The sequence below is a fragment of the Musa acuminata genome, chromosome BXJ1-8 (genome assembly GCF_036884655.1).
Source record: "Musa acuminata AAA Group cultivar baxijiao chromosome BXJ1-8, Cavendish_Baxijiao_AAA, whole genome shotgun sequence".
Taxonomy (NCBI): domain Eukaryota; kingdom Viridiplantae; phylum Streptophyta; class Magnoliopsida; order Zingiberales; family Musaceae; genus Musa; species Musa acuminata.
In genome coordinates this window covers 50,040,362-50,053,148 of record NC_088334.1, presented here as the reverse complement: position 1 = coordinate 50,053,148, position 12,787 = coordinate 50,040,362, and the positions used below count along the sequence as shown (strand labels likewise).

The 12,787-nt window shown below is 43.3% G+C and overlaps 3 protein-coding genes across 5 annotated transcripts; 1 reads left to right on the top strand and 2 right to left on the bottom strand.

Annotated features, from left to right (window-relative positions):
* Nucleotides 1-49: 49 nt before the first annotated feature.
* On the bottom strand, nt 50-2,180 carry LOC135588587 (probable mediator of RNA polymerase II transcription subunit 26c). 3 transcript variants are annotated; one of them, XM_065080786.1, is made up of 9 exons: nt 1,669-2,180; nt 1,521-1,592; nt 1,334-1,416; nt 1,158-1,234; nt 1,010-1,065; nt 881-914; nt 689-804; nt 519-600; nt 50-402 (listed from the first exon to the last, which is right to left on the bottom strand). In XM_065080786.1, exons 1-9 carry the CDS (start codon nt 2,023-2,025, stop codon nt 302-304), a joined length of 978 nt encoding a protein of 325 aa, XP_064936858.1. In that variant the 5' UTR covers nt 2,026-2,180; the 3' UTR covers nt 50-301. The 3 variants fall into 3 exon arrangements, with proteins under 3 accessions (XP_064936858.1, XP_064936856.1, XP_064936857.1); XM_065080784.1 differs by having other exon boundaries at nt 519-804; nt 1,669-2,164; XM_065080785.1 differs by having other exon boundaries at nt 519-804; nt 1,188-1,234; nt 1,669-2,164.
* A 1,973-nt stretch (nt 2,181-4,153) lies between these two features.
* On the top strand, nt 4,154-5,458 carry LOC135589218 (RING-H2 finger protein ATL78-like). Its single transcript, XM_065081503.1, has one exon. It carries the CDS (start codon nt 4,474-4,476, stop codon nt 5,107-5,109), a length of 636 nt encoding a protein of 211 aa, XP_064937575.1. The 5' UTR covers nt 4,154-4,473; the 3' UTR covers nt 5,110-5,458.
* Nucleotides 5,459-6,700: 1,242 nt separating this feature from the next.
* LOC103995847 (U-box domain-containing protein 27) lies at nt 6,701-8,276 on the bottom strand. The gene has a single exon (XM_009416563.3). The coding sequence runs from the start codon at nt 8,271-8,273 to the stop codon at nt 6,813-6,815; it is 1,461 nt and encodes a 486-aa protein (XP_009414838.2). The 5' UTR covers nt 8,274-8,276; the 3' UTR covers nt 6,701-6,812.
* Between the last annotated feature and the right edge of the window lie 4,511 nt (nt 8,277-12,787).

Here is a 12,787-nt window from a genome sequence, read left to right as displayed (position 1 = left end):
CGTTCCGTAGATACTTATTGTATGCATTAACATAAAAAGTATTTATAACTTGAACTAATTAATGAGAAATATAAATTATGATAGAAACTACAGAAGTTTTACTTTCATCATATTTCCTGCAAAAAAAAAAAAAGGAATTCATGAAAGAAAAAAGAACGAGAAAAAGCCTGTCAAAATTACATGGGTCGGTTTATAAATGATCCGACCATAAAAATTTTGAGAGGTAATTAAGAGAGCCTCTGCTCGAACCAAAGTACAAAGCCAAAGGTATCTTATCGATCTGCTGCTGCGGTAGTCTTCCTCACCAGTGCTTCGCCTGGAAGCCGCCTTTGCGCACGAAGGAATTCTTCGGCTTTGGGATCTCGTGGATATCCATCACCTGAATCGTCCGTTGCTTTTTGGCTTCCACCCATCACGAATCGTAGCAGAACGAGAAGAACGTTAGCAAATGTCCGTCGTAAATATGATGTTGATTATAGGAAGAGAAGCTTTCGGAGGGGTAGATAAAGATGAGATACCGTTCTGTGCCTCTCGGTAGTTCTCGTGAAGTCGTCTCCTGGCAGAAGCGAGCTTCTCGGGATCGAGCAGTTTTTGTGACGTCTGCTATTAGTAAACAGGAGGAGGAAAGAAGATGAAACACTTTGGTAGAATGCAGAGAGACTCGTATGAATGTAGTAAAGCACATTACAGAGGGAGTGGCGGAGCCGTTGGGCTTGGTCGGAAGAGCTTCTTTGCGCGGTGGATTGACCTTTGCCTTTGGTTCCATCATTTCCAAGGTGTTCCTCTCTGAACTCGAGTAGTCATCTGCTTGAACCCAGCAAGGCTTCAGCAAATAAAAGGAAACGCAAAAGGAAAGGAGGCTACTTCTTGTTCCACTCACACTGAGAATGCGGAGAGCTTCCACGTTCCGGAGTCTGTCGCAATTCGGCAGAGAAATCAACAACTAAATCGACAAATCTCGAAAGGAGAAGAAAAGAATCATCGTCGAGTTGATGGGAAGATTAAGAACCTGGTGGCCGTTCTGGTGGTTCTTTCCGAGATGTTCATGCGGCGAATCACCATCCGCTGTGATCAAAATTAAAATGACTTGCTTTTATCTCTATTCTTGACATCATAAGGAGAAACGAAATGATTCTGATGGGGTTTGGGCAACGCACTGAGGATTGCAGGAGATGCCGTGGAATCACCTGCAGAATTCGATTTCACCCACCCGTCCACGAGATCTTTCCACTTCCTGCGCAGACGCGGAGAGGCATCAGAGATGCATACAAAATCCCAAGTTCCTTCTTCTGTTTTTGTTCTTTTCTTCTCTCCCTCCCATGCCCATCATCACCTCACGACTTGCTTCGCCAATCCCCGTACTTGGTCGGAAGAATGCTTCCGAAGGACGTTCACGTGCCTCCCTATGTCCGTTTCCTGAATCCAAAACAGCGCCGAGAAGATTGGAACTTGGAAGGAAACCGATACGAGTAAGAAACTTCAAGCCAAAAGAAAAAGAGTTCGTGGATCAGATTTGTCACCTTGAGAGCTTTGAAGGTGATGTCCGTATCAAGAAGGTCTTGTAAGAGGCCGACCAGAGAATCCTCCGATCGCTACGACAAAAGAAGAAAGATCTCTTTTATTATTCAATCGAATCAAGAATGACTGTTGGAGGGCGAGGAGCTACACCTGATCGGCGTCTTCCAAGGACTTCTTAATGGCGAGTACGTTCCTCTTTTCCACATTCACCTCCACGTCCTCCTCATCCTCTTCCCTGTGCACCGTCTTCATCACCGGGCTGCTACTCCCTTTCTCCTCTTTTTGTAGCGACGCCGGCGGAGCGTAGAGCCGCTCCACGATGCCGTCCCGCCGCGCGCGGAGTTCCTCGGCATGGTCCGCCGCCGCGACCGCAACCGCGGTGTCCAACAGGGCCCACAGATCCACGCCGGAGCCCCTCAACATCCTCCGCAGCTCCTCCGCATCCATGGCCTCCGATCGGGAAGTCGCGCCACCAGATTCAACCCCTAATTCCTCTCCTCCGATCATCCGTCGTCATCGATCGGATCAAATCCAAACGGAAGGGACATGAAGAAAGCTTCGTTTCTCGATTTATTTATTTTCTTATTCTTTTTTCCCTTCTTTTTCTTGATTGGGGATTGGGGATTGGGGAGGACAGAAGCGAAGAAGACGCGATGGGGAGATCAACGTTTGTTGCGTTCAGCAATTTATGAAATAAATTAATTAATCAAAATATATTTTTCTTTATTGGGATTCGTCAGATATGGGCGGCCGCGCGAGAGGACACAGACGGTTTCCCTCCGGCATCTTCCAATTCCCCGGTCTTTTCTGATTGCCCCATTTTGCCCCTATACTTTATCATGTTTTACGGTGGGGGTGTACGGGATGGTCGCAAATACCTCAACACCAATTTGGTCTTTAACTTTGACATTTATTATATATCAGACGATGGGTGTATGGTATGCTTGATGGAACACAATGACATACGGAAGACTATCGATACCTCACCATCATCTACCTCATCACCTTTTTGGCCGACATACCATCATACTGTGGACACTAAGCAATCTATTCAGCCTCATAGAAAAATGATAATATTACATCATGTTCTTATGATTCAACGCTATATTATAATGTTGAAAAAACCATATAATATAATAATATTTAATTATGATATCGAATATAATGTCATAAATCATACTATAAAAGCAAAGTCTTTCAAATATATTCTCCGATAACCTAAATTCTATTAGAGCATGTGTTTATCGAAATACTTTATTAAATAATTTGAAAGATTATAATAGAATATCTTTTAGCCCAACTCCGACAGGTGTTAAGGATATTGATTAGCTCCAGACTAATCATAGGTTACCCCATAGTTAGCTATGCTTAGCTTATAGATTCTTATATTTTTAAAAATTATATTGGAATCATTATACTTATAAAAGTAAAATATTTAACATTATTTTTCTTTACAAAATACCGTAGATATTATCATATGTGAAAAATAATTTCGTCACAAAAGTAGATATCACTTGTGCGTAATTTCGAACCATCGACTCATTCTATGACATTGAGTAGGATCTAAAAATTACAAATTTTTAGTACAATGAATACGAAAATCTAACATTGTAAAATTGTCAACCTCATATTGTGATTTTATAGACTATGAAAACCTAATATATATTATTCTGATAATTAAAAGAAATCAAAGGAATATCCAACTTTTAAACAGATTATAATTTGTTAGGGTTGACCATTAATGGTCGAGTCAAACAAATTTTTATGTCACATTTGTGGCAGCCTAAAAAAATTTAGGTAGTGAGGAAGCATCAGAATTTGATCTTTTCTGGATAAACATCTTCCCATCCTCATCTCCTGTTTGATCTTTTCTTGCTCGCTCAATGACCACATGGTTATATGCTTGCTCTCTGGAGATCAGACAACCTAAAGAAGTGGATAGGCTTCAATCACCCAATACCTTTCCCTACCATTGTTTTTTCTTCTTCGCAACTCACCGTAAGTGTCTAAAAGATGGGAACAACACATTGCAGTCTCAACCGTAATATACAATTATTAAGGTGGATAGATAGTCAAAGCAGGATAAGATCTACTCACTGTGTGCGCTTCACACGCGGATAGCTCACATGAATCTTTATCATCTACCATTCGATGCATAATGTTTCGAAACATATGGTTGGAGGAGCTATTAGATGATATATCATATCTCAATAATCATGGCATGGGAAACTCTAACTTTGTTCTCTAACATTCGATATTATATGATCGTATCATTTTTTATATTTAATTATGAATATAATAATAATATATTCTTTTAGTGCATGTGCTTTCGTAAGTACACAGTTTGAATCGAAATTAACTAACTTAAACATCGAAAGGATTTTATCGAGGATAATATTTTAAGAAAACCTAAAAAAACTTGAACCAGAGGATGGATGGGGCCCAGATAGGCAAACGGTAGTGGGTATGGCCCACGACATAAAGAAAACAAAAAGGAAGGGAATGGTGGTGGGAGCCACGAGTGTACGATAGCAATTTTAGTGCGTTCAAGAATACTTGCCTTTTTCATTTAACAACACCCTTATCTAGCATTTTATCGTCTTGGCTATGCATGCAAGTGCACGCTTGTATGTCTCATTTTGTGTTTGTTTTTGGGGGCTGTTCCTCTTGAAATGATATCAAGCAGCAGTAGCACTCGTCCTGCCACCAATGATATGGTGCTTTCTTTGAGCGTTTCCTCAGTGCAGGCCCCCACATCATGCAATGAATGGAACTTTGCTAATTCCCTTGGCAATAATCCATTCCGACTTTTTAGAAAGAGGACTTGATCACAACATATGCACGCCACAAATAATCATCTCAGCTTTGCTTTTGTTTATGGTCTCTATATAGATCTTTGGCAGATGGAGTTGGAGTCTCTCAGAATCATACCACAGTACAAAGAACTGTGCAGTCATGTCTTCGGCCTCGACCGTCGTCGGACCCATCGCGTTGGACATCTACTCCAGAAGACTCTTGCTCAGCGCTCCCGTGTTCATGCAGCACCCCGCGCCACCATCCCCTTGGATCGCCGGCTCGAACTTTGGGCTCTCCGATCGGTCCGGGAGCAGCAGCACCAACGCCGTCATGATCGTCGCCGTCTTACTCTGTGCTCTAGCGTGCGCGCTGGGGCTCAATTCCGTGGTCCGCTGTGCGCTCCGGGCGTCGAACCAGATGGCGGCGGAGGGCGTGGCGAACCACCCGGTGGCTCGACTGGCCCGGACCGGGCTGGGGAAGAAGGCCCTGCAGCGGCTGCCGATGCTGGTCTACTCCACCGGGCTGAAACTCACCGGGTCGGTTCCCGAGTGCGCGATCTGCCTGTCGGAGTTCGAGGCGGGTGAGGAGATACGCGTCCTCCCCAAGTGCAATCATGGGTTTCACCGCAGGTGCATCGACAAATGGCTGATGGCTCGGTCCTCCTGCCCGACCTGCCGCCGGTGCTTGTTCGGGGCGTGCCGGAAGACCTCGGGCCGTGCCGGAGAGAGCCAGCCGGCCCACGCGGTCATAGTGGCCTTGGAACCGGAAGGTTTAGTCACTGGCTACCGCTATTGAGCAGTGCCATTAGTCATTTAGTGGCAGTCTGTACAGAGTTCATAGAGGCGGAATTGGTTCATCTTTTGTAATGTTTGTGATTTGAGGTAAGGAGATCAAAGATGATTCAACTCCCGAGTCGTTTTCGGCTTCTAAATGAAGCAGAAGCAGAAGCAGCGGATGGGCTATGGAAAGAGAGATGATGGGAATCTAAGTGAAGCCCACTAAGGCATGGTCCACTTTATCCAGTTGCGGCATAGATTTTAGATATCCAGTTGCGGCATCTCATTGGCTGCCACTTTAAAGGATGACGGAGAACCACTGTGATGGCGAGACAAGAAAAACCAATGAAATTTTACCTTCATTTGGATTCCTACTCTGAAAGATCTCACTGATCTGAAAGATCCCCCCCTTCCTTTGTATTCCTACTCTTCTTCTCTTTTCCTCCCTCCATCTCCCCTCTTTTTCCTTGTCTCCCCCTCTATGTTCCCTCCTCACCCATCGCCATTGTCTCCTCCCTTCCCTCTACTGCTGCTTCATCTTTTCACTCCTCCTCCTATTCTTTTCTCTCTCGTCTCTTCTTCCTTCGTTCCCTCTTTCTTATATTTCTTGTTCCCTCTTTCTCTTCTGCCTCCTCTCTTCTCTTCCTCCTTTTGCCCTCTTAAGAGAGGTAGAGGAGAGGGGTTAAGAGAGAGAGAGAGAGAGATTGAATCAGACTGTAAAAAGTTGATGTTTATTATTATTACTTTTTAACAAAACGATCCACCATCGAAACAATGTCATAATTTAGAAGATTACTATTGGCGATCGTTATTTTGCTATTTATCATTTACTTTATACATACACCTAAGAAATAATAAAAATTATTTTTACTAAAATCAAACTAATTAATTGCTAATTATATTATATTATTTATTTTTTTTATAATATTTTAATTACTATTATTTTAAATATCTTATTTCATATGTCAATCAATCGTTCTCATGAACATTAACGTTCACTAATCATCTTCCACGAAAAAAAAAAGATAATAATAAAAAAATAATTCAAGATATTTTCGAGATAATAATAATAAATCAGTTATTTCTGTTTATTCTATGAACCCATTTTAGTTTTATTCTTTTAATTATTTTTCAGTCGTATTTTCCCATCCTATGGGCCCCATGAAATTTTAATTGTGATCCTTTTTTGTTTCGGGTAATTAACGCATGTAATGTTCTCCGTAGCACATCAAACATCGGTACAGGGATTTGACGCCGTTGATTGATTGAGAGCAGCAAGTCAAAGTTCACGCGACATGTGTATCTTTTGGGAGGTAATACAGACTCCCGAAGCTTCTTTAAACGAATCTACGGCAAGCGGACAGTGATGCGATTTTTAGATCGGTCTCGATGGATGGGTCAAAAAAAAAAGATGACAGACAAGTCTCCATGATCCTTTTTCTCGTCGTCGTCATGTCATGTGTTTCCTCCGAACAAAGCTAATGTTCATCACAAATGATGAGGAGACTTTTTTAAGTCGATCGATTTGAAGAAGATTGATTGCTGTGAGTTTTATCATCTTCACTCTGCGTTTATGATCGATGATACTTCGTGGACTCGAAATAAGAGCGTCTTTAATCTTTCCATCTCTTATATCTCAATGCATGTACCAAAATTTCCTAACCATGTACAGCAAAATTCTTCCTTTTTAACTCGGAGATTTCTTCTTCGTTTTGGTGTCGATCAAAATGGCATGATGTGGGTGGTTTTGGTGTCGTATCCCGTGATGCAGCTTTTCGAGCTCACCCTGAAGATCTTAAGCAAATCCGCCGCCATCTGCCTCGCCGCCGGCGAGCAGCCGCTCTGCATCAGGAGGAGCAGCTTCGTCACCACCCCTTCCGCCGCAGCCACTGCCTCCACCGCTCGCCGGTCCCGGAACCGGTGGCACACCCTCCACAGCACCGCCACCGCGGCCTCCGCCCCCGTCTTCCCCGCTTTCACCATCCTCCGCACCACCGCCATCGCCGCCGCTGCACCGTCCTCGCAGATCGACGCCCGTCCCTCGGCGCATCCCGACGCTGCCTCCATCACCCGCAGCGCCTTCTCCACCGTCGCGGCCGCCGACTCCGCCCCTAGCACGCGGGTTACTGCCGCCACCACCCCCATCCGGACCATCAACGGCATGATCCGCCTCGACGCGGAGAGCCCCACCATGCACGCCAGCCCTGCCTCGATCGCCCGCTGGTCCATCGCCGTCCCCTTCTCGTCCGACGGCCCGATCAGCCGGATCAGCTCCTGGACCAACTCCTCCTCGGAAATCCTGAACTTGCATTCCGCGTCGGCGGCGGCGAGGATCGAATGGAGAACCCGGGCCGCGTCGATCCGTGATTCCAGGCTGCTGCCGCCTCTCAGAACTCGTGTCAGAGCGGAAACCGATCGCCTGACGTCGGAGGTGAGCTCAGAGATCGTGATCTTCTTGTTGCCCTCTTCGATGGAATCGAGGGTGAGGATCACGATAAGAACCGTGATCGCCGCCTCCTTGGCCTCCGACACGGCATCCCCGTGGAGAACGGAGACGACCACGGAGGCGCAGCCACCGGCATTGACGAGGTTGTTCTTGTCGAACTCGTCTACTTCGTCGGATGACAAGAACTCGGCGAGCTTGCGGAGCGGTGGGATGGGATCGCCGCCGGAGGCGGAGAAGCGAAGGTCACGGAGGATCTCCCAGGGAACAGGGGCGTCGCCGACGGCGGAAGAGGGGGAGCAGGAGGCGTAGGCGGAGGACCAGACGCCGATGAGGCGCTGGAGGGTGAGGTTGGGAACGAGGTCGGTGGAGGGGAGGGGGAGCATCGTGGCGGGACACGTTGTGTTACCGGTATCCAGCCACCGTTGGATGGAGGCGCGGTCGTAGGTTACGCCGGTGCACAGGCTCACCGGTGACCGCATGACGTCCAAGGAAATCGGGCACCGGAAATAGCTCGGTATTTTCACCTGCAACGCCTGCCCGAACCTCGCTTCTTTCCTCCCCATTCCTTTCTGTACGAGCTCTTCTCCGTTACGAACACACAGGAGAGGGAGTCGATGGGATAAGGAAGGGAAAGCCGGGGAGGGAAGGAACGGAGCAAATAAAGGAGACGGAGGAAAAAGGTGGAGGAAGGAAGCGAAGAGAAAGAGAGAGAGAGAGAGACGTTGGGGTTTGGGCATCGGAGTGGGGCGCATGGGATACATTTCATATAGGTGCTTTACGTTTCTTATTCCACTAACACGCAGCTGCCGCTGAATGGGCAGTCAAAGGTGGACCAAAAGACGTGAGATCTCTCATTTCTTTCGTGTGGCACGGAAGAAAACCAGCGGAATAACATCATTATTCTACGGAGACCGGAGAAGTGGACCACGACCAACTTAGAGAAGAAATTACCGAGTACGTCAAGCTTTTTATTTCTATTTATATTTCTTTTTTGGATAGTTTAATGATGGAAATTATTTTTTGTTAGTGTGCCTAAAAGAGACGCTACTGCTGCTGCTGCTGAAATGTTGGACGCAACGCGGTTCTTCCGCTGCTTTACGGAGTGTAATATTACAAATGGGCCCAGATGTCGTTGACCGGCTCGAACTCCAACTCGAGAGGGACAGACACGCGATGGCTTCGCCTTCGGCTTCGGCGTATCGGTCAGCGGTCGCTTTCCTGTTTGACTCTGTCTTGCTGTCTTTTCTTGCAAGTATGTATTTATCTTATCTGCTCGACTTTAGTAGCCATAATAATTCGCTAGAGATCACTTTTCGTAATTTGACTTGGATCGATGTGTCGTTCACATGAGTTTTTTATATCTTTTCCAACAGTATTTTTGGCCGAAATCTTCCCATTCATACACTAACTATCTCATCACTTTCCTCGCCGTGTGATGATGTCCTCTGGTGGATGATCTTATACGTTAATGACAGTGTGTTCTCTTCGTTTGTGGCATCAGCACTCATTGCACTCGATTTGGCACAACACTTGTTGGGATAAAGCAAAACATGATTATTGATGATGATAATAATTATCATTATTATTATAGAGAATAACAGGAGGTGCGCATATCGTCGACAATGGCATTGGAGATAAAAATACGTACCCTTCACACGCTCGATGGTTCTCACGAGAAAGGTGACATAGAAGAGCACTGCTGCTCGGTGTGAGCCAGCCAACTCAGGCTACGAAGGAAGGACAAAGTCGTAAGTGGGTGGGTGTCTCTCACTTGGCACATAAAGTCTTAGGAACACGAGACTGTTTTCAAATGAACCGAGTCAGTGTCAACCACCGATTTGGTCCAGCCGAATCGAAGCTGCATGGCATCATTAGTATACGTGGTGGTGGTGCCAACCCCAAAGTACGTACGATTCGATGCATGCTTGCCCACTTTCCAAGTCAATGTTCCAACTCCAAGGAATTCCGATGGTTGTATGCTCTCTCTCTCTCTCTCTCTCTGTGTATTCCCACATCCCATGAAATTAGCAGATGCGAGAGACACCGATGCCTTCTACTTTGGCCGATACCGTAACATGCGATTGGAGTTGGAGGCGACGGATGCGTCGCACCACATTAATTAAACGCGCACCGAAGTCTAACGTGTTTACTTGGAATCCACCAAATGTGTTAAAGTTAGTGTGTGGGTGGGGTTGTCGTGCGTTTCAAGAAAAAGTCTTCGTTCGCGTCTATTTAATGTGAAGGTGGCTTTGGAAGGGGATCAAAATTTCCTACCAAAATGTGTTCTCATTTTCTTTATCTTTTTTTTTTATACTATTTTCATGATAATAATATGAATGGAATACTTGAAATTTGACTATATCCATATAAAAGAAGATGACAAATTATATTTATCTATTACATTTGTTAATAGATAACATAAAAAAAAATGTAAGAACACTTAAAATTAGCAACGATGGAGAGTCAAGTAATGACGCCCACCAAATCGAACCAAACCAAACACAAGAAAGATGGTGGGTCAACCAAACCCAAGTGGGTGGTTAAGTGGGTGGGGTTGACCATAGATACAAATCGATAGGTACAATTCGTCATTAGATTAGATTTCCTTGGAATCCAAACATATTTCAAGTACCCGAATTGGAATAGGTTAGACTTTTACCCCCCAACCATCCTTCATATGAAATCGCATTGGCGTTCTCAGATCGATCTCGTCCCATCTCACATGAGTTAGATAAGAGATGCATCGTATCGAAGTTCATCATACTCTCGGTCTACTCTAAATCAAATTGCAAATACACACTTGCTTTGGCAAGCGTGTAAAATACTCTCTCAGTGGACTTCATGGCAACATGTAATGTTTACTAGCTAACATGGGAGGGATCAAATGTTTTACCAATGAAAAGCTGATCATGTGACTTTAATCGATGGAAACCACCATGACATGATCTGAAATAGGGGTTGATCAGTAAGTAATCAATCACCTTCTATGACTTAAAAATGGATGAGGTCTGACTTCCTTCCTACTTTGATGTCGAGAGTGTAGAATATGGACAGTGGTCTCTAAAAAATGAATGTTGCAGGTGAGAAACATTACAGGGAGTGCTGTGTTCCATTTGGCTTTTGTAAGTGTTTGTCGATGCTATTCGGTGAGCATATAATTAATACATGTGAAGGAACATGAACTTTTCTCATCTATTTTTATAAGGGAACGTTGCTCGGTTACACTTGTGCTTGTATCATAGCTAATGATCATCATCTATACTATAATGATCATCCTAAATATACTTCTTTCTAAAACCAAAGGAATTGTTATTTCGATTACAAGGTTATATATAAGCTAACTCTTGAGGATGTCTTTGAATTCATTAATAATGATATGGATTCTGTTAATTGATTAGTATTTGTATAGTGACATTAAGGTATTATAATGAGTATCATATGCATGTGATTTTATCTATTGACATATATCGACAACTTAGCATCGTTTGATCCACATGTAGTCAGTCAGCATGAGGTTGATAGTTGGATCACAACAATAAGATCAAGCAAATCTATAAGGTGTTATTATATTCTGGATTCGACAATAAACGCATAATCGCCCGTGCTAAATGTCGATCACGAGAACAACAATCCAAAAAGTACATTACAAAAGGGGTCTATATATGTCGATCGAGCTTCATTTGAATCTTTCGAATCCTTTAATTAACTTAAACATCAAATGGATATTTATCATGAATACTCTCAACATAGTTTTGTAAGATTTAACACCCTCATAGTCAGACAAACAAACCTTTAGTCGAGATCGAACTAAGATAAATATGGAAGAAGATTTAGATTGACTTCGAATCAACATTCAAATTAGATAACTAATTTATGATTTAACAATGCATAATCTAAATGGGCTAAGCAAAGTAAATCTCAATCATTGCCATAATGTGAAGAACACACTTATGGCATATACTCAATGACAAGGTGGGGAAGTGAAATCAAAATGACCGGCCAAAGTGAAGATATGCATTTGGAGACGGAGCCAAATTGTCAACATTTAGTAGTTGGATAATGATATGACATGATCATATATGTCGAGTTGACTTCACAACTATCCTTGTAGTCATTTATGGACCAAATGCCAACGTGCCCAATACGTTTATCGAAGAGAATGCAATATTTATTGATGATATCTTATATTTCAAATTTGTTACAAACCGTATAATTTTCTGGTAATAGTTATTCGAATGTCTACATTAAGAGTCATTAGATGCCTTGTCATTATGGAGATGACTAATCATCTCCAAATCACAAGAATTAGGTTAAATTTACTTTACTTTGTTGAGACTTATTATTAGTTTTGTCATTTGGATTGTTTTTCTCTTAATTATTCTTCACATCTATCTTTTTCATTTTGCTATGTTCATCTTTAATTAAATAAATAGATTCTTAACATATCATATTCTTTTGGTTTCATATATTAGTCATTTGTAGACATAGATTATGACATATGGATGACCGTTAATATCTCATGTGATCAATTGCGCTATTAGGAAAGCTAGCTCAATCGATTATTACTCTCACGTTTTTCGGATTCGATACTATATGATCATAGTTATGGTCAATGAAAATGCACAAGTGTCCCTAACGTTTAACCACGACCTCATATGCAATGGTTTCGTAGCACCATAATACATTTGCGCTCATATAGTTTTCACACTCGATCAAATCTTTTCAAACAAAACTAATTTAAGCATTATAGCGTCTTTATCGAGATGCTTGTAATATAGTCTTACATCATTTTTACATGAACTTTGTTGAATCTCGGATTTTGATGATCACATCAATTCTCATTTGTTATCTAATCCATATATTGAGATAAGTGTGCATGATTAACTACGATGAAAGTAAGACATGCAGCAGGAGTTGCGCCGGAGTCAGGACTATGATCACGTTGGGAGTTCGAAAGCTCGACGGAAGTTCGGACGATCGTCGGAGCTTCTGCGAGAACAAATCCGAGAAGTCCAGAAGCTTGCCAAAAGAAGCTCGTCGGAACTCACCAAGTGGAACGTCACAAGTCCAGGAGTTTGCCGGAAGTCCACAGGAGCATCACCGAGGGTTCATCAGATGATCGACGGAAGTTCACCGGAAGCTCGCTGGAAGAAGCGATTGACGCACCGGAGCAAGCTTTCCTTAGAATTGTCATAGTTAGCACGATGATTAAGTTAGAAATGGGAGGTGATCTCATTAACTTAATATAGGG

Excerpts from the sequence above, each read along its gene's own strand:
- LOC103995847 (XM_009416563.3), bottom strand. The coding sequence starts at position 8,273 with ATGCCCAAACCCCAACGTCTCTCTCTCTCTCTCTTTCTCTTCGCTTCC.
- LOC135588587 (XM_065080784.1), bottom strand. The coding sequence starts at position 2,025 with ATGATCGGAGGAGAGGAATTAGGGGTTGAATCTGGTGGCGCGACTTCC. Across the intron at positions 1,235-1,333 it reads TTGGCGAAGCAAGTCGTGAG|GAAGTGGAAAGATCTCGTGG; the intron begins GTGATGATGGGC and ends GCGTCTGCGCAG. Across the intron at positions 1,066-1,157 it reads GGCATCTCCTGCAATCCTCA|CGGATGGTGATTCGCCGCAT; the intron begins GTGCGTTGCCCA and ends TTTTGATCACAG.
- LOC135589218 (XM_065081503.1), top strand. The coding sequence starts at position 4,474 with ATGTCTTCGGCCTCGACCGTCGTCGGACCCATCGCGTTGGACATCTAC.